The sequence below is a fragment of the Strix aluco genome, chromosome 11, assembly GCF_031877795.1.
Source record: "Strix aluco isolate bStrAlu1 chromosome 11, bStrAlu1.hap1, whole genome shotgun sequence".
Lineage (NCBI taxonomy): Eukaryota > Metazoa > Chordata > Aves > Strigiformes > Strigidae > Strix > Strix aluco.
The window spans coordinates 20,325,008-20,346,351 of record NC_133941.1 but is presented as its reverse complement, the minus strand read 5'-3'; the positions used below and the strand labels follow the sequence as shown (position 1 = coordinate 20,346,351).

The window sequence follows — 21,344 nt, the reverse complement described above, 5'->3', positions numbered from 1 at the left end:
CTATTATCAATTAATCAACTAGATTAATGAAGAAAAAGGCACTAATTTCCGACAATGTTAAAAAAAATCATGTCTTCAGCTGAGTAATAAAACTAGTGTTGTCTAATTCTGCTTGTTGTTGTATAAGGACTTTTCTTTAATCCCTTCATAGAGAAAGTAGAGCACCAAGGGCTTTATGGCTTTGTGGTGTGGGGTTTTTTTGATTGTTTTTCCAACTTGATGCTTTCTGATCCTTAGATCAGCCTCATGACAGCAGTCACTGTGGTTTCTGGGACAGTGATTCAGTGAACTGTTGTAAATATTTCTCATCTTAAAATTCAGTACAAAAATGTAAAAATAGAAAGGAAATCGGTCTGGAGATTATTTTTAATTTGTGTGCATCTTAAGTAGTTTTAAGAAGTATTTGTTAAATGTCGAGTGTAAACAATGAAGGGATATATTTGTTGCTAAAAGATGTGTGAAGGTAGATTTACTGCAGGCCTATAATACAAGTTTGTCAATATTACAAATATTCTTTCTAAAGGGATTTTTCTTTCCATGGACAGAGATGCTATTGAGAAAGGCAAACCAATCTGGAAGAATATTTATCAAATGTGATTGACTGGGGACTTATGAAGAGTTTTTTAGGCCTTCTTATTTCTGCTAGCATTAGTAATGATTTAATTTAGAAATAGAAGACTTTCTGAGGTGAGAGAATTAATAAAGTGCTTAAAGATCAAATATGACAATTCAAATAACCAGGTTGCTAAGGGGAATGTGTATTTGTAACAATATTCTGTAGTAATTTGTGTGAAAGCAACTAGAAGTATGTTTTTAACGTTTGCTTAAAAACAAGTGAAGAGTTTTATCCTGTTAATATTCACACGTGGACAACATTAAAAATGACTCTGTAATCTTTTTTTGTATTTTTTTTTCTTACCTACTTGCTAGACTTCAAATATATAGGCAGGTAACTGTGCACAGTATTGGAGAGAATTTTTTTTGAGTGGGGTTCTGGGTTTATACCATTTCTATTATTTTGTTATTTAAAAGAAAATTGCCCAAGCTGTTAAGTAGAAATAGACAGTGTTTCTAATAGTTTTCTCACAGTGTAGTGTAAAACAGGAAAGGTATATTATTTTTTCTTTTCTGTTAGTCTTGGTACTTGAGAAGAAAGGAATAATGTAGAAGTGGTAGAATACTTCAGATAAACAATGAATGTTTGAGATGAATGGCAATTGCAAGTTTCAAGCAAAGTTGGATAGCACTGTGTTTCTAAAAGGTTGATCATCACAAATGGCAGTTTCGTAGTGAGAGTTTTCCTGGTTAACAAGAGTAATGGTGGGATGGATAACTCAGATTAGGCAAAAAAGTAATTTAACATATACATTTATTTGACTGTAAGCAGGCTTTCCTATAAAGCAGGGGCAGGTTTACATTGGTGTGAGTAGAGCAATGTTCATTTGTGAGGATTTTGTGCTCTGCATTATAATACTCCCTGACATTGTGCTTTAGAATTGTGGTTTTTTACTGAAAAAAGGTTAGTCTACAACTTGCATGCTCCACACACAATCAGGAGTTGAGCATACCATTAATACCCTCTGCTGCTGCTCCTCTATTCTACTGAAAAAATCTACAAAGTAGTGCTTTAAATAGATTTTGAAGGGGTGAGTGAAGTGTCCCACAAGTTTCTTGTGTGGTGGTACTTGTATGGCAGGTCTTACTACATTGCCACATTTTATGTCTGCAAAATGGGTTACGTTGCAAATAATTTTCTAATCTAGATGCCCCCTTAGTCTGCTATGAGGCTGAACAACTGAAGCACATTGGCATTGCTGGAAGAAAAAAATATTCAAGTTTTATTGGAAATACAGACAGAAGTGAGTGATAGGAAAAAAATAGAATGGTGTACATTCAGCTTGATATTAATACTGGTCACATAAATAGAAGGCAAAAAAATCCTGCATACTGAAGCCCTTCTCACTTAATGTTTTGATGAGTTAACTTGCTGTGAATGGGGAAAGTAAATTAAAACATATCAGATAATTTATTGCCTGCATGAGGCATTCAGAAGGTACCAGTTGTCTACTTTGGTTTGCTCACAAAATAAGAGTGTTAATTAGTGTTACTGTTGATATTTAGTACTTTTTAAAAAATATATACAACATTTTAATGTAAAATTAATAATGTGGTTGTGGTTAGGGCTCAGAATGCTTACATGTGTGTATATATTACATAAATGTGCCTATAGTTGTGTATACACATAGAATTGTTTTCATAAGTAAAGTTCTGGTGACACTGATCCTATTAATACTGAAAAGAAATTTATTTAGTAATAATGATTTATGATGAGGATAAGATCAGAGACCACTGCTTACGTAACTTTATTACACTTAGACGTCTCTCTGTGTTTGCTCCATCTTAGGCATTTATCAAAAGAGGGATGAGAGAATTGGTGGCTTTTATTTTTTCCTATTATAAATTTAGCTTGAAGTTGGAATATATTTTTACATGCTTTGGGGTTATTTTTTACCTTTTGCTAAAAACCTGGTAACATCAAAGTTCTATGACTTGACTTATGGGAAACGAAAAGCAAGTATTCATTCTCACTTGCAGACTTGGTTTTGTTCTCAGTTGTATTAAGACAATGGAATTTATTTTTTTTTATACCAAATAACCTAAAATGGAATATATTGGGGATTGCTATGTCTTTCCTGGGTAATGCATTCAGGGCAAAAATATTTTTGTCCTGCATTTCATAATTGCATTCTCTTTCGAGAAAGATGAGCCTACAGTTGATGCTTAACATAGTTACTTAAAAAGTGACTGAAAGTCATTTAGGTCTTAACACTCTTCGTGGCAGAGCATCAGTATGTTCAGAATTGAGTGTGCACTTAATTCCCCATAGCACAAGCACTAACAAATCAAGGCTTAGCTAAATAAGATAAACAAAACTAATACAAAATATCGAGTAAAAATCAGTATTCTAGATGTAGTGATACATCATCATGCATTTGATGCCTAACTATTTCTACAAATTAGGAATCTATACTAGCTTCAAAATTAGTATGAAGTTGATCTGGTAATAGTAACTAGCACACTTTTGACATTAATTTATCTGAAGAGTTTATGCCTGCAGCAGGTATTGGCAGGGAGAAACTGAAAATGAAATGTCAGAAATGTATAGTTGTGTAAATAAAAACATTGCATTCTCTATCAGTTATGTTTAGTTTTAGGTGAACTGACTGTTGAGGCCTGCACACAACAATTTGTGTTTTTAATATGCGTCATGATTTAACGTAGTTGAGTGAAATTATGCTAACTTAATTTGCTTGAAGTTAACACTAACTTTAGATTATGATAGAATCAACTTTTGTTTTTAAAGATCTGATTTGATTTTTCCCTAATGAGCATAAGTATTGTTGTACAAGGGTACTTCTTTTTCTTTGCACTGACATCTAGCTGAAATCTTACTTATTTACAGGTAAAAACATTAATTCAGCTTTGTTGTTAATTATATTTTCACATTTCCTTGTCAAGAAAGAGCAAAGGAACAAGGCTCGGTTTACATTATCTGTTAATAACAAAGATACTTGGGGTCATACTATGCTGTACTTTGACCATTGTATTAAAATGGGAAGCTGGTGTTGCAAAAATAACTCTTGCAAGTACAGCTGAGCAAAATTTATATATTTCAATTAAAAATTGCGTAAAAATAAAATACATATATTTTATATATACACACACTCTCTTAAATCATTTTGAAAGCAGAATACTAGAAGTAGATTTAACATCTTCAAAAGGTTCCACTTGCTATGTTGCTTGGTACACTAAGCCTAAATAGGAATTATTCTCATTTTCAGCAAGCCAAGTTTTTAAGGAAGATTTAATGAAGTTAAGCTTTGATAAGTTCTGTTTATAAGCATAACTTCCTTTTGTATGCAATTTCATTCAGTATGCTTTTGAAAGTCAACTGAAAGTTTCAGATTAAAAAAGTGGGATTGGATTTAAGGTGTATTTTTTCCTCTGTAGCTTGCTCAAAGAATGTTTTGCATTTATTTGAAAGTAAAACGTAGTGATTGATCAGGGTGCCAGTAAAGAATGTGAACAAGCAGTTACTTGTGTGATTTTTACCTACATGTAAAGAATATGTGGTGAAATAAAAGTTGAGAAGATGTGTGTGCATATATGTATTTTTATACTTTCATTAACAGAAACAATTCTGAAAGCATGGGTGGCATTATAACTACTGAAAAGACTGTTTTGAAATAGTTATTTCAGAGGAGAACCACATTTCAACATAGTAAAAGGTTCTGGGTATGCAGGTAAAATAGCATTAGTAAGGGAGAGGATATAAACGTGTAAACAGAGGAAAAAGAGTCATCTTCTGTTACCATATTATAGTTTTAGCCTGTATAATTATGTAAGTAGTGGCTAGTAGTATGTTCCTACAGGCAGTGTTCTCAAGCAGGAAAAAGCATTAACATGCTTTGCCAAGAGGATCGGATTGCCTTCCATCCTTATCTCATCCATACGTGTGCGGATGTATCGTGTGTTATTAGATTTGCAGAATGTGTCATCGGTGATTGTAGTAATATTATTGTACTGCAAAACAAAATGATGTTTTTGTAAATAAATACACACACATATATATATACACACACCCCCATATATGTTGAAGAATTTTGGAACTTTAAATTTATTCCTCTTATCCTCCCATTTCATTGTCATTGGGATTGATTCATGTAAACTATAGATATATAGGAATCGAGTTTCTTTAAACCAATCAATGACTTGATAAACAGTTTGAGGTTGTTATTGATGTTTGAAATGTGTTGTTGATAAAAGATTATTGCTTATTTTTGCCATTTCCTATCCTTGATATACAGAAACTAATGAGAAATTCTGGCATGGTAATTGGCTAACTAGCAACTTCTGTACACCAAATGGTTGTGGCCATACAGATTAGAGGTTAATTGTTTTGTTTGGAGGAGCAGTAGACAACTGTAGCATAACTGCAGTGTGAACTGTTTTAAAAGACAGTGGGTTTGGTTTGAAGTGTGTAACTAATGAGGCTCTTTGTAATAGAACGTTAAGGAAATACTTCAGAAATACCTGAAGGTGAAGAATACGCAGACTTTCTGGTAAGTTAAGGGGAACAGATTCCAGTGCGTTATGTCCTAAGTAGAGGTAGGCCAAATTTGTCAGCTTCTAATAGAAAGAAAGAGAGATTATTAATGCTGATATTACTTACTTAAGGTTAAGTAACTTGTGCCTGTTAGAAGACATTGGTATTTTTTTTCCAATCACATAGAAAGCATGTACAGTGATCTAACATGAAACATTCTTTTGCTGTGAACGTTTAATTCTATTGTATCAAGAAGCTCCTAGAACAGGCCTTCTGTGTTTTGGAAATTGAGACCACTAAAAAGCTAGATCCTTGTTTATTAGTATTTATGTGTCCTCAGAACTGTATTTGAACCATCAATTTTGAATTGAGTTTTTCTTTGCTTGTAGGAGAGAAAGGAAGTAGGTAAGGTATTTAATAGAAAATTTTTTGTATGAACAACAGGAGAGAGTGAGTGTGCAAAGGGCTATTACTCCAAAGTGCCTTAAAAACAAAACAAAAGCTGGAAAGCTTCTTCATCTTAGCTTGTTTCTTAGATTACAAAAATACAGAAAAATTCATTTGGTCGTATACTGGATAGTCTGGTTACTAATTTTATTTACTTCTTTACTTAAATTGTTGTCTTTTACTCACCTTGAAAGCATTTGCTTTGATTCCTCTGCTCTTGATTCTGTTTTGATTTGCATTAAATGTTGTTAATTTGGGAGGTAGTACAGGAAGTTTTAGAAGTCTATTTTCAGCAAGAGAAAGTTCTTCCAATAACAGAAGCTTTGAAAAGGCTCCATCTTCTATTTCTTCTATCCTATTTCCACTAAAATCAATTCTTCTCAAGGTAGCTTTATGCAAAAGAAATGAAAATCTAAATATTGAGTTTATAACTACATAGCACGTGAAATGTGTATGGTTGTATACGGTTAAAGTTACACTGTTGACTGCACCGTCCTACTTGTGATCTACAAATGTAAGCACTATTAAAATATGAATAAAATCCTCATGGTCTTAAATCTAAAAAAATAATAGTAAGGAAAATACTCTGGATCCTTCCTCTTTTTTCCTAGAGACAACATGATTTCAGATGTTCATAGAATTTGTCACATAGAGTGAAAGAGCTGGGAGAGATGTCCCTGGAGCATTTGAAGGAAAAATAATACCTGGTCATTTAAGACTGGCTGGGATGCAGAGATAAATTTTATTTTTAGTAGTCTGCTCTTTCTCTGATTGTGCGGGAATATTAAGATGGTTGCATGAGCCAAAATGGGTTTCCATATTGCCTTCGTAGTTTCTGTTCTAATACAAGCATTGAAGTAAATAAGTAATACACATAATGAAACCCAGCAAAGTATAAAATAGATCTTATTTTCATAATCTTGGCATGCTATTAAGAGACAACAACTTCAAATATACTATCAGGTAAACAGAAAATAAAATTTGAACATTACTTACTAATGTCAGCAAAATCTGAGACTGCTATCCTTTTTATTTTGTTAAATCGTGCATAAAGGTATGCTGTTTCCTTCGGCAGCGGGGGTACAGCTTCGATGTCTATTTCCTCACAGTACACTGATCCGCTTAAACACACACAGAGCAGACAGGTAGGTAAATCTGAAAGCAAATTATTTTGAGTAGACAGTTAAAAGTTATTCAACTAACTTAAGCTTGAATATTCAAAATAGAATTTTCTCTAGTATCTTTCAAGATTTCTCATCACTAAATTTTTTTTTAAAAATTCTATTGACATCAAGTTCTGAAAATATTTAATATTCTGAACGTTTTAGAGTTTTGTATTTTTATTGTGCATAATTTCCCTGTGGATATTCTCTCCTTATCTAAACATGTCTTGAAATGCTATTAATTGCTCTTAATTCAGTTACATTCTTTAATTATCTTAAGAGTATTGTGAATATGATGGCTGCAACTCTGTGGCCATGTTAAATGTCATCTTCAGAACCATTCTTTTGAAAAGAGAAATCCATGCAGGAGTGCATATCCATCTGGAGAAATCCATCTGGCAGTGCATATATTGCATTGGAGCATTTCTGGCAGGGTCCTGTATACTCTGTGTTATTCCTAACTACTATTTTGTCTAATCGTTTTTATAAGAACTCCAGCAATGATGTTTATATAAGTACTTTAGGCAATCTGTTCCAGTTTTTACTGAGATTTTTTTTTTATAGCTGTTATTTGAAGTAGTGAGAGAAACTCTGTATCTTTTTTAATGCAGTTTAAGCCCATTTTGGCTTGTCCTGTTCCTCATAGACATTAGTAATTAGACATTCTGCTTTGCATTAATCCTGTATGACAGCAGTATTAAAACACAGATGGCTTTCAGTCCAGTTTCGTCACCACTGCTATCTGATCTGCTGTGTTTCCTATACTGTGAGATTTTTGGTTAGCCTCCAAACTGGTGTATCTATAGTTGAGAGCAGTGTCATACTGCTAGGTAGTCTGTTATCACTATGTAGAAAATAGGATCTTCCACAACCAGTGAAGAGTTATAGAAATAGCCAGTCAATACTGGGAAGCCAACCGAGCTGTATAATAAATTCTTTTTTTTTTCTCACAGAGGTACTGCATAGATTAGAATTGAGATTTTGGGCTTTAGCTCTGTGATTGTTACCATTTGGTAGACTTTAGAGTTCTGCCTCATTTGCCTTTTTTGATTTAGTGTCTTGTTTGTCATATGCTGGAGTGTAGGAAATGGAAAATGGTTGTGAAACAACCTTGTCACTATTTGAAAGGCAACAGTTTTTATGCCTGTGAGTATAAGCTCTGGTGTTCTTACAGATTTGTTCTGCTTTTGATGGGAGCTTGTTGACAGATGGTATTTGGCAATAACTAACCTAGATGAAAACTGTTGGAGATTGACACTCCAGTGATCTTGCTGAATCATCATTTATTTTTGGAAGTTTAGATCACAGATACATCTGAAATATGTGTGTGTCTTTCAATGCTTTTTGCAGCAGACAAAAAATTTGTTCCTTTCAAATTTAGAAATCATTGTGGCTCACTAAGGGAAATCCGAACAATATACTTCAGAGCCTGTAGGAAACTTAGGCAGGTGAAAAATGTTCCTGATATATTTTAACCATTCCCTTCCCTGATCATCAGATGTAAACTGTGAGAATAACCAGTTCTTTGAAATAATCTACTTAATTCATTTAAGCACATAGTGTTTCGTCATTACTTGGCTAGACTGTGGCACTTATTGACGTGTGTGTTTTGTTTTCTTGGTTTCCTTGACTAACTTTTAACTTGGGTATATCTCTACAGCAAATGAGACTGGGTAAGTCTGTAGAGATTCTTATAAGCTGTGCTTTGTGTATTCAGATTTTACCTGAGGGTCCTTTAAATTTTGTCAGCCTGCTCCATCAGAAGTGAGAAGACTTTCCACAGGAGATATGAAAGATATTAATAAATGAAAAGATTAACTCTGTATCCCTTGTCATCCTTTGTATATTCAATTTTCGTATTAAAATATGTTCTTCTGGAGAGCTTAAATGTTAAAGTATTCATATTCATTAACTTACTTGTATCTTTTGTTGGTGGTACATTGCGTTCGCTGTCATCCCCTTGCAGTCTCAGGGAAATGTCAAGAGAAACATTTGTTCCATCCTTTGTGTGAGAACAAATGTTATGTTAAAAAACAACAGCAAACAAAAAGTATTATAAGGATCTGAAACAGCATGTCTTCTAAAAATGACCTTCCTATGACATACTTCCTTATGACATTTAATTTTTAAAATCACATTAGTCATCCAGCATATAGGAGTATATATTATCCCTTTTGTAAATGAACTATTCACTTTGAAAGGCAAGAAGGGAAGGAGGGAAGGTGGTGCTCTTAGTGTTCTTTAGAAAAGTTCTTTAGGAAAGAATAGTAGACACAAAATAAAAACAGAAAATATAGACCATCTAGTGGAGAAGGAATATGTAAGCAATAGGTGCCTACAAAAACCTGGAGTTCTGAAGACAGAAGATTTTGCACATCATGCAAAATTTGATAGGATTTCTTGTGAATGTAAGTTATTTTTTTGCTTTACTCAAATAATATCCATAAAATAACATTTTCTTGCATTTAAAGTTATCCAGAATTCGCTGCTGAGATAGTCACTGCATCTTTTCAGTTGCAGGACAACTTAATTTATAAACATGTTCCTTTCAGGTATTGGCTGAAATTTTGCAATTCATTTCCATTAACTGTACTTAAGTCTGTTTTAAGACCTGGCCTCTTAACAGAAAGGGCCTTTGTGATGGAGGGAATAGTAGTCAGATTTTCATTGAATAATGTAGGAATTTTGGAGAATTACATACTATTTTTAGACTTATAGTATACATACAGTGGGATATAGCATGATTTGCATGCATTAACGTTAAGGGGGTTTTTAGGTTGACTGTGGCAGTTGTTCTTGGCTATTATCATTTGTTGTCTTTTTTGATGGGGGATATTTGTAGGACAGAGTAAGACAATATGCTTTTTAGTCTGCATGGCTATTGAAAGAACATGAATAGAAGTACATTATCAGGTGTTGAAGATGTTTTTCTTCAAATGTGCTTAAGGATTAGGCCCTGACAGGAGTACGTCCCCTGCTGAAGAGAGCTTATTATGTACTGCAAGTGCTCACAAATGAACTGATTTTTTTTGTTGTTGTTGTTTAAATCCTGCCCCCTCCCCTTCAGACACGTAGCACACAGATTGTTCATCTACAAGAGCAATGTGAAGATAACGCTATCTGTCAGATTACTTTTGATATTAACTTTGTTATATTTAGTATTTGGTTGCTTGCGTATACTTTACTGTGGGAATTTTTGTATTCTGTAATATAAAACCCTCAAGCTTGACATAAAGCCTGAGAAACAAATATCTTGGCCAGCCTCTGTCATTTTGACCCTGTTTTAGCCTGTGAATCATCCATCCCTTGGCTCTTTCCTCCATCTGTCTATCCAGGCTACGGCTCTTTTTCGCCTCTTGTTTGGGATAAGTTGGTTTGCTCTAGTAAGACTTTAATACCCAAGTTAGTATGCTGGCAGCAGTTCAGCAGTTGTAGCATGAAACTTCTGTGTAGGGTAAGGGCTTTTGCAGTGTTGGGTGTAGAGAAGCTGGGGGGTGTGAACTGAACAGTTAGACTCAGGCAGCAAACCTTACAGAATATTTCTGCGAAGGTGTTTAGTTTGCATAGATAATGTTGATTAGGCATGTGAAGACATGGTCCTTGATTGAGGTATCCATGCCAGTAGAGACTTCTGTGTACATGGATTTATAACAGAACAACTGCACTTGTATTGTTGTAGTTTGTTTAGCTCATAAGGGACACTTTTAATATGCTTGTATGAAAAAACATGTTTGCTGACATAGCATATCTGTATCAGAGGTTTCTAGTACAGTATCCTGCTTGAGGTGTGATCTATGAAAGAGTGTGCATGTGAATTCTGTGCAGAATACAATGTACGTTTCGACAACTAATTTCTGCAAGTGGGAAATGCCAGCAAAAAGAAAACTGATTATTTGCAGAATACTGTTAAATCAACAAAATTAAACAACAGATTTCTGCCCCTGTGCCCCCCCCCCAAAAGTAGTATAAATAACCAGTATATTGGAAGTATTTCCTGGTTGGCTATAAAAATTCCTAGCTGTATTAGTGCAGAAGATTGTTTGGATTATAACCACAAGAAAGTTCATTACTTGCATATGTAGGGAATACACTGAAGGGGTATTGGCCTACTGAAATACTTAAATTCCACCTGCCTCTGGCTCTTGACTCCACGGACACAAATTACCCATACAAAACCACATTACTATTTTACATCTAAATAACCATCTTAAAACTTCTGCAAAATAATTGATTCATCTTTAAAATACACAAAGGTCTATAAAGCTGATAGTTTATATTCAGTGGAATTAATTAGTCCAGTTATGAGACAGTGTCTGACTGGATGGTTCTGTTGTGGAAATGAAGATTTCGTGTTTTTAAACTTCTAGTATTTTATTCCAGGCTGGGGTGGCTGTGGTTTCAAATAATCATCATGGTAATAAATTTTGCTTGGCTGACCTTTTTCCTTAGTAGACTAAAGTTCACTTCATTTTGTTGGTCACTAACACAAATAGATTTCTTCTAATGTTTTAACTAAAAATCTTTTTTCTAACTGTGTTCAAGCACACAGGAGTTAAATTTGTCATGCAAGATAGATTTCTGACTGGGCATGTTTGAGGCAATTGTTGGTACGTATTTCAGTTACAGTTAATACTTGAAATATTCTGGGAGCTTGAATTTGTGCAGTAAATGAATAGAAGATTTGTTTGTGCATCCCATAATTTAAATTGGGAGCACTGGAACTTGTGTAGATGTATTCGTTGCACATAAGGAACTAATTTGTTATTTTGCAATGAAAGCATGTCATTGGAGAACTGACCTGATGGAAATAATGACCGACTGCATTCCTAGAATTACCCTAAGCAGAACTGTTGGCCTTCAGAAGACCTCTAGTGTATAGCCCTGCCAGCAGGGACTTTGGTTAGTCTGTGGCATGTCTGTTGGCACCATTTCCCTGTAGGTATACTCCTTATTGTTCTTTTTACTGAAACAGTAGTGTATTCTTATTAGAACAGTTTTAGTAATGAATTTCATCTGATGCTGTGCCTAACTAGTTAAACTTAACAGTTTTAGTATTTTTTTTAAAAACTTAGTTGTGAGTGAATAGCCACCTATTAGTTAAGAGTCATTTAAATGGTCTCTTTTTCATAAGTTTATGAAAACATGTTACTTCAGCACTGTGGCAGATGTCAGATTTAAAAATACCTTGGGTATTTTTTAATATAAACATGTAGCTGCTGGTTTTATTCTGACAGTGGAAAGCTATAATTTAAGTAAATGGGGAAAATATTAAAAAGGTATACAGAAGTGATTTTTATGTACTGCAATTTTTTGCTTATACTAATTATCTTTTGCTGTTGTCTTCATGTTTATAAGACTTAAGTTATTGTAACAAGTACAGTTAATATTAATGAAAACTGCCTTGAATTTATTAATACTTGGTAGTTACTGCTTTATTTGGATATGTGGTATTTTCCTTGGCAACTAGTCTTGGAGCAATCATTGTTAGTTTTTCTTCCTGATCAATGTTGTGTCTTCTTCTCTTGATGTGTGTTATTTAGGTCCTGTCAGAGTCAGTCTGAAAAGAGGTATGAGGTTTTTAACTGTCCCTGCCAGCAGAGACTGTTGCACTTCATTTAACTCTCCCCTGTTTTTGAGTCTTCTGCTTAAGTGTTTAAATTAACAAGCATGTATGTGAAGCACACAGCAAAAAAGTTCAGAATTGACCGTTTGGGGGTGCTGGTGAGTGCCATGAGGTATAAACATTACTGCTACCTTTAAAACTCTCTAAGTGTTAATAATGTAGGTGATTACCGCAGGACCGGATGTTCCATAGTAGTTCAGGACCGCGAAACTGTTGAGTTGCAAAAAACCCAAACAACCCACCCCTGAAAAATCAAGGCAAAAAACTTGATAGTTTGTTAAGTCAGAATAGAAACTGTGGTTTATGCTGGCAGGTTTTGTCCAATAAAAAAGTACTGTTGCAAGTATTACTTTGCTATAAAAAAAAAATCAAAATAAAATCACCCTCCTTGTTTTTAAACGAACTTACTGTGTTAATACATTACTCAAACTGTTGAGCTAGTATACTAGTATATCTTATTCTTGAAACTCTTACAATAGTAGGCACATAACTACAGCAGAGTTAAGTGATGCTTTAGTCTCAGTTGTGAAAGCCTGTCTTTTGTGGGTTTCTCAAACTGTAGCAAGGATGGTATTTTTGTGGTTTTTATGTGAGTGGCTTTCCTTATGTCTGAAACAATTGCATGTTTTGCTATTATTATAAGACTTTTCCATAAAACTTGCATACATGCATGTAACACCTTACTCATATAATGCTTAGCAGTTAAAAATATTAAACTGATAATATAAATAAAATACCTTTCTTATATCCTTGGATTGCATTTCATAATCTTGTTGGATCAGGCTTCGCATGGTAACATCTGTATCATACTCATAAAACTGGAGTGATTCTTGCTGCATAGATGGTGCTGTATTTACCAAAGGTACAAACACAAAGAAAAAAAAAGTAGTCTGCAAAGTCTTCATTGTTGCACGGAACAATGTATCTGGCTTTCACTGAGCTGGTGAAGATCTGCTCGTGCGTTGACTATGGAGAATACTTTCTTTGTGACTGGAAATGAAAATGCAATCCGTCAAAACAATATTTAAAGCCTAGAGAACTAGTTGGCAGGGGTTTCTAACGCATAAGGAACATGGAACAACTTTTAACTCTTGATATCCTTTAATTAGATTCTAGCATTTTAAGAACTATTCTTAACATGAAAAGAAACTGGGAAATAATAAACAGCATTCTTCAACTAGTAAGGGAAATATTATCTTAATTGCATTTGCTTGTTTCCTAGTGTGTTATTTTTGTTAATAGCAGGAGGATTTTGTAAAGCATTTTATGAAACATTTGGCATGTATGTAGCTGAACTAATTAAAATGAGAGGTTCAAATGCATTTTTCTCAGTTGTTGAAGTAATGACTTTCAAACATGAATGTTCTATAACAATAATCTCTTATTGTCCTTGTCTTTACATTTGAAAGTAAACAAGAGAAGATAATAGCCCCTCAATATGTTACAGGTTGTACACTTCTCAGGCAGGGGAGGAGGCTACAAACATAATCTTTTAAAACATTTTAAATACACATGCAATGCTTTTTAAAAAAATCTTTACACAGCACTTTTTCCCTGTTTACTGTAATTAAGTGTTTTATTTAAGCTTTAGGTTAATATACTTCTAGGAAAAAAGTCCACTTACCGTTTTAGCAGATTCAAAATTCTTCTGAATAATACCAGATATCCTTATCTATAGGTTAACCTGAAGTGGATTGATAGAAGTGTGAAGTTATGAATTACATCCAAATTGTTGAAATGAATACTCTCTCCAAGTCTGACAGTCTTAAAAGTGCTTTCCATGGGGTAAAAAATGCTTTGCCAGCATTCTTTCCCTAGGGTAAGAGGTAATATCCTGGAGACAGGGGGGTTGTACTTTGAATAACATTTGTAAATGTTAAGTCTGTCTGGCTCATCCTACTTTTGATATTACTTGTTAAAATGGTAGCCTTCTGCTTTGTGGTGATTTACTCTGCATAATTGCTAAGGCTTTTTCTGTAAATCAAATATTAATTGTGCAAAGTAGAGGTCTATAACAAGGCATGTGTTATCCATTTTGTTTAATGGTTTAGCTAAGAGACAAAGCAGCTGCTTTCTGACTGAGACAGTCATAGAGCCAAAACATACGTATACCCTACTAGTCACATTTTATGAGTAATAAAATGTTTCGTTAGGAGTTGTATGTATTTAGGGAAGTTTCACCTAAGTGTGAAATGGAAACTTTTCAGTCTGAAGAGTTCTGGAAACAAAATACTTTTTAGAATTGTGTGTTGAGGTTTTCAGACAACTAAATCATGTCTAAGTGCTTCATTGAATGACTTGTTAGCCAATTTATTGAAAAATTGGTTTCACAATAAATACTTGTTTTGAGTAAAGTTCTGTGTCAGTTCTATAGATAACTTAGTAAACACTGTCCAGGTGTAGAATTTTCATCTGAACTATAAGCAGCAGTTTTCTGCATTTCTAATGCATTTCTTTCTCCCCCTTTTCCTTATTATGTGTTTTTGGCAGTCAGTACAAATGGGAGCCAGATGACCAACTTGAAAGTTTACAAAGTAACTTTTCTGAGTCTTTAAAAGTATGTAGCCATAAAAATCTATTGGGAATATATTCAGATTTACATTTCTCATTTTCATACTTATTTTTTTTCCAAGATAGCACTGTCAGCTAGAGTGATGTTGGGGATAAACAGTGGACCTATTTGGTTAAGTTTTTTGTAAATGCTGCCTTGTTTAGAAACCAGATGTCTGTAGTAAATCTGCAAATTGGAAAGTGGCTTTTGCTCTCTCAACTTTTTTCCAGTTTATAATCAGTTACCACTTTCTGAACTCATTAGGATTCTATGAAAATGTTTTTGTTTAGTTCATATGCAAATTAAACAGTATCTTAGTTTGGACTTGGAGCTGGCTCTAGGATAACAATATTGCTGTGAGTATATAACTGAAATGTAAAGGGAAGAGGCTCATTAGTAATGGAAATTGGAGGCTGAATCACATTGCTGTTCTGCTGGAACAATAAGAACAACAGGTTTTGAAGTGGCTAGGTTGTTATGGTGTTTTGTGCTGCAGTACGTAGGAACTTTCAGTTGGAAGTACTGTGTGGTAGAAGGGGTGTATCTGCTGAGGAAGGGACAGAAGAGTTGCAGTGTCAATACCATCTTACCAACCCTCCTGGTTTCATACGTGTTTCAGAAGTAATGCCAACAGCTCTGCTTTGTATCCAGGTGAAGATTTCATCTGGCTCTGGGGCATCCAGTTTTTTCCAATGCTTGGATGTAATCAAAGGATAAATGTTCTAAGAAAAAAGTATTAAGTGTTGAAGCAGAAAGCATGATATAAAATAATAAATATATATTTGTTATATTCTTATGAGAATTTATTTTGTAAGTACTGAAACTGTAGATTTCACAGCTATGTACATGGAATATATTGGGAATAGCTTAGGTTTTTTTCTTACATATGACAAATTTTAAAAATGAGGGAAAATTACTAGATAAATGACGCCTTGAAAATTTAGGAAGTCTTCATGCAAGAGAGCTCTTACTTATTTTAATGAGCAAGAGGTGAAGAGGCTCTGTAATGTTACAAGACTTTAGTAACAGCTTCTGCAGAAAACATTGTCAAAAGTCTGTGTTCATCAGGGTCCCAGGATTTCAGTGGTGTGCTTACCACAAAAACGTTGTGTGATGTGTGTATTCGTTGTTGTTATCCAAGCACCTACGAGAAACTCATGAACACCTATTTACTAATACATGTGAAGAGTCATATGTTAAGTAATTACTTTGGCGTGATGTCATCAAGATTTACCTTACAGTGTAGTTCTACTGTCACTTTAAACTGTCAGTGCTGAATAAAGTAGTCCTGTCCCATATTTCGTCTGCTTGTCATCCCTTGTGCCAGGAAAAAGTATCAATAAATAATTTCAGGTAAAAATTGTTTTTATCTGAACATGTAACAGATGCTCATATCAGCACAAGGAAGGGGATGGTGCAAGTGGCTGCAAGCAGGGAAGGGATAGCATTGCTTGTTTCAGCAACAGTGCTGCTTTATTCTTGCTCAAAACGACTTGAAATAACCACAATGTCCTAATCATCTGAAATGAAGAATGTGGTTCATATGCATTGGCAATGGGGAAGCTAACAGGAAGTGTTCACCCTGGCAAGCAGAGAGGGCATTCTAGACAATGATAGTTCTTAGAAGTTTGATGTATAGCTATCTGTTGCTTGGACTCCAGTTACAAGGGTCTATGTACTTAGAAGGTGGTTTCTTCTCTGAAAACCTAAAGAAGCTCTGTTGTTAACTAATTGAGCTCCAGTTTTTGAAGAGGGCTTTGATAATGTGTTTGACATGCTTTCTGATTTGTCAGTTGTGCCTTTTTTTTTTTTTGACTCTTCATATCTCATTTTTGTTGACTGATTTCCCCACTTTCACCTGAAACGTTAGGCATGTAAAATGGTTATTTTATGAATTGTGTTGAAACGGAATCCTGGCTTAAATTTGAATGGTAGTAATTTCCCTACAATTTTGTAAGGATATGAAATGTAGCTGAAGGTGTAAATGAAGTAGAGCACTTATTTACTTCTAGTAGAGGGAACCTAAGTCAGCCTAACAAGGGGCACTTGCTCTTTGGACTCTGCTTTCAGAAAAACTGAACTTTAGGGGAAAAGGGTTGCATACAGAGTAGGTGTAAAATTTGTTCCCCAATGTTCCCTTCTATCAGGTTAGACAGTGAAGAATAAAAGACTTTTAGGAGAGAAAAAGAGAGAAGTTGGATGGGTATGGATGCAGAGGTAGGAAAGATTTGGGAAATCAAGACAAATATTAAGGTAACTATCCACCCTATATGTGTTGCAGATTAAATCTCCTTCAGTATCTGGGAAGGAATGTAGTAGTCAGTACTGTTGATATGCCAGGAGCAGGTAAAGCAAAAAATCAAGCTGAAAATATCCTAGAGAAATGGAGGGAAGATTTTGGGTTGCAGGCAGACGAGCAAGTTTTGTGAATTATTTGAACTGGCTGATGTCCAGCTCAGTCTGTTTATCTTGTGCTTGAAGTAGCCTCATGTATTCTGCCCTGCTCAGAACTTTAGTATGACTACTTCGTTTCTGTTCTCGCCTTTCTACCAACTCTTCAAAAGGCAGATCAAAAAAGAAACCAAAATTTTCCTTAAAAACTAACTGTACAGGTGTATACTGCAAGAGCTGCCATGAGCAGTTCTTATCAGTTGTTTGTTGCCAGAGAAAATGACACCAATTTAAATGAGAGGGCAATTCTCTTTATTTTCTGTGAGTTTCATCAAAAACCAGTTCTCATAGGTGCTAGCACGTTAATTACCTTTTTACAATGTTGGTGTTTAGCGCTTTTTACTTAATCCTTAGTAGTTTAGTACAAAAAACATAGGAGAGAGCTTTCCTGTACTTCCTTTAGCATTGCTTTGAAATGCTGTAATGAGTTTTACAATGTTTGCTGATAATTCTCAGTGTGAGGCACTTAGGTCTTGTGCCTGGTAAACCCCTGCGAAGCACTGAAGAACTGATTGACCTAAAAAGAGCCAGATTACCAGAGGGGGGTAGACTTCCCTCTCTGAGCTTGGCTGGAAAATACTTCTCCAGGGTGCCTGTAGGAATTACGGGGAAGCAGGGACTGGCACTGCCTATATAAAGACTCGTGATTGTGTGATGGGAGGCAGAACACTAGGAAGAAGGAAGAAGAAGAAAAATGAAAAAAAAAAAAAAAATACGAAAAGGGCCATATCTCTGGGGTGCATGAGCTATGAGGCAGCACTAGGGAGAGTGTTGTAAGGTTGCTATCAAGATATTCCTTATGAAATAAACCAAAACTGATATTTAAAAAAAATTTTAAATACTCCGTTTTGTTTTATATTTAGGCAAAGAAAGTGTATTTTTGCAGCTGCTTAAAGACCTTGGCTTTCATCTTGGGTCATAGTCTCTAAAGGACAATTCTGGCAAGTTCTGTAGTTTCTGGGTTTTATTGTTTTTAAGTATTCTTGGAAGAAAGAATTACAGATTATTGCTTAGCTTACTTATGCCTGATGAACATTGGGAGTCACTCATACAGAATGTTCAAAAGTTAGTGTTTTCTCTTGGGTAGAAATATGTCTGTGACAGAATGAGATGGGGACAAATTAGGAAAGCTTTTAAAGACTTCTGGGCATTTATAGACCTAGGCACAATGCTGAGTTTTCTCTTTATATGTGATTTTTTTTTTTTTTTTCTCCATGTGGAAGGTAACATGTTTAGTATTCCTTAGCATATCTTTTGTATGAAGTGTGATTAAACACTTTACAGTGTTGACCAGCTGTTCTGGATTGGAATAATTATAGTAGAAAAGGTTTTATAGAGTAAAAGATAGTTATTGAACCAGCCTGATAACATGTACAAAATACACTGTAAGCAGTGAAACATTGTTTTACTGTTAAAGAGAACAAAAGCATGAAGTGATGTTAAAACTGAGCTCAATGTTTGTCTCATTTTAGTTTAAAAAAGAAGAAAAAAAAAAGTAAGTATTCCAGATTGTTCTCTACATCATTTTCTTTTTCTAAAATGCAGGCCTTTTCTGCTTGAGTGTTTGTGTGGCCTGATTAAGTTTGCCTTCTAAAATTTTGTCTCTTTGGTACAGCTGCATATTTTGACTGCTGCATATATATGTCCTATGGAACTTCTCTGTGACTCCTGTGTCCCCCTCTGCTTTTTGTTGAGATCCTAATACAGTGTGTATCTACAGGAGTGTAGAAATAGTTTGAAGGCAGATTAATGTCTATGCTTATACTGGGGCTACATTCATTCTGGGAATAAAAAAGCCAGAGTATCCAAAAGGGAGGAAGCAGTCTCCTGGTTTGTTTTTGAGTAATGCACAGAAATTGGGCTGAAGGTAATATTATAGAAGAGTTGTGTAATATTAAGCAAAGTACATTCCAATTAAGCATCCTTGAGGGATAGAGGAGGGATCAGAGATAGTATTAAATGTAAAATAAATGGTCAGCATGTCTTACAGAGTAAACTTAGAACACTCCTAAAGATTCAGAATGACCAAAAAAGTACCGGAGAGGAAATAGTTATGCGTAAACACCTCCAGTATTTTTATGAAAAGTTGCAGCTATTTCCAAGACTCAGTGAATTAGATTAAGTTTAGGTCACTGTTAGGGCCACCAGCTGCAAAATAGACACAGCTGAAAAATGACCTAGTGATTGTATGAACATCCTTCCATATGTTTCTGATTTATAATCAGAATTTTTTAAAGCTGAAGACATTACCTTTATTCCTTGCATTTCTGGAAAAGAAGCAGACTCCTTGTATCAGTTACTGTGTATAAATGAACAAAGCACATTTTAAAAATCATGCAAATAGTAGACAGAAATCTAACTACAGTTAATGAATACAAATGGTAACTAGAGTAGTAGTACTGTCTGCTATTTACCCAGACCTCTCTGGTGAACATATGTTCTCTTGAACTTTGTCTACATATCATCAGTTATATCCTGAATCAAAAGCCAATCTACTGCAATGTATTAAAACTTCCTACAATTCCTTCCTGAATTGACATTACTTCTTGATAACCATGTTGTTACTTGTTGAGAGCCATTACTATGTCTACAGGGTCACTAGAGTCAGGGCTCCAAGAATCATTTGCCTTATGTTCCTGATGGTATTCATAGCATCTACTTTACTCTCTGTGTTTATGGCCAATCTTCATATTGATCTATTTTTTCCTTGTGTTGTGCTTTACAGTAAGGGAAGGTCGATTTATTTTTTTTCTCCATAGGTGATGAATTTATGCAATGAATTATGAGATTAAGGTATTATTCCTTTTAAATAAATTAGGTTGTTAGAAATGTAAATTTTGGACAAAAGAGTTCAAAACGTTATATGAGAAGTGTGTGTATTTGTGGAGTTCCATAATTTCCAATAGTGTATACACAATTTGATTTAGAGCTGGAAGGTTCATACTCTTGCAGTAGTATTGGAAAATGATTGCAAAATCACTTTTAGTGTATAGGGTTTATGTTAAAAAAGTAGTATGTTCTCCTTTGGTGTTTTTCAGGTAGGAAATTCCTGTGTTTATTGCTTGCAATGATCAAGTTAGGAAATAAAGAAGGAAATTGATTCATATTGTAACAGTGGAATGTGAATACGTTAAAAAGTCAGAAAGCTTGAAATGTAAACCATCTGTTTTCTGTAAAGGAGCTTCTTTCCTAATCTGTGTAACTTTTATTATCAGAATACTGAAGTAAATATCTCCAAGTAAGCCTTATAAGTATTAAATACCATCAACAACAAGAAATGGAAAAAGGCAAAATACATTCCCACTGTTTTGAGGCTAAAGGAAGAAATGTAGACAGTTGGATTAAGCCACTGTTATTTCTCTCAATTTTGATTTTTACAATGATCTCTTGTGCTACAGATTTTGCAAAGGAAATGTGTTTGTCAGTTTTGTTGTAGTTTTGAGAGCTTTAATTTTGTGGATTAAAGTTCAGTCATAACTGAATGTTTCCCAGAAGTCTGTGAGGCTTTTGCCCTATAGGTTTACATGGCTATCGGAGTGTGCTGCTACAACCTTGCTAATTACTGTGCACTGTGGATAATGCTGATAATATTTAGCTTAGAGTTCAAGAAGGTTCCATCCTTGTTTACACAGATAAGACTTGGAAAACATGTTTTTTCAGAATAGTTTGTCCAAAGCTGAAAGTAGAACTGAGATTTCATTTTTCTCAGTTGCTGTGTTTCTGATTATGTTTCTGTTAGTGTTTTGATTAGGATCAGGAATGCATTTTTGAAACTGATCTCCTGATAACCCCAGTTTACTGCACCTTGATTCACATCACAGAGCTCTTTGAAGTATGTGGACTGTTCTTTTTTGGATGTAACAAACCAGATGATATATATATTCAGGGAGTGCCTGATGTGCTGCAGCTGCTAATGGATTTTAATTTTGGCTAGGCCTAGTCTGAAGTAAAGCTCCTCTCCCTCAAGAAACAAAGTGGGTCTGATGGCCTTATCACAAGTAT

At 34.7% G+C, this 21,344-nt stretch overlaps 2 protein-coding genes across 5 annotated transcripts in view; one reads left to right on the top strand and one right to left on the bottom strand.

Moving 5' to 3' along the window:
• The window catches only part of CENPP (centromere protein P), a 148,030-nt gene that overhangs the window by 16,404 nt on the left and 110,282 nt on the right, over positions 1–21,344 (top strand). The window lies entirely within an intron of this gene.
• Positions 1,352–14,221, bottom strand: OGN (osteoglycin). 2 transcript variants are annotated; one of them, XM_074836589.1, is made up of 7 exons: positions 13,965–14,221; positions 13,078–13,330; positions 8,635–8,719; positions 6,551–6,709; positions 5,741–5,943; positions 5,095–5,187; positions 1,352–4,584 (listed from the first exon to the last, which is right to left on the bottom strand). In XM_074836589.1, exons 2-7 carry the CDS (start codon positions 13,243–13,245, stop codon positions 4,414–4,416), a joined length of 879 nt encoding a protein of 292 aa, XP_074692690.1. In that variant the 5' UTR covers positions 13,246–13,330; positions 13,965–14,221; the 3' UTR covers positions 1,352–4,413. The 2 variants fall into 2 exon arrangements, with proteins under 2 accessions (XP_074692690.1, XP_074692689.1); XM_074836588.1 differs by having other exon boundaries at positions 5,095–5,190; positions 13,965–14,214.

What these genes read in the sequence shown, in the direction of transcription:
- OGN (XM_074836588.1), bottom strand. Translation starts at nt 13,245, where the DNA reads ATGAAGACTTTGCAGACTACTTTTTTTTTCTTTGTGTTTGTACCTTTG. An exon ending in CTCAGATTTTGCTGACATTA is followed by an intron (nt 5,944 to 6,550) that starts GTAAGTAATGTT and finishes TTTTGCATAAAG; the next exon opens with CTACCTTGAGAAGAATTGAT. An exon ending in TCAAAGCAAATGCTTTCAAG is followed by an intron (nt 5,191 to 5,740) that starts GTGAGTAAAAGA and finishes TCTTTCTATTAG; the next exon opens with AAGCTGACAAATTTGGCCTA.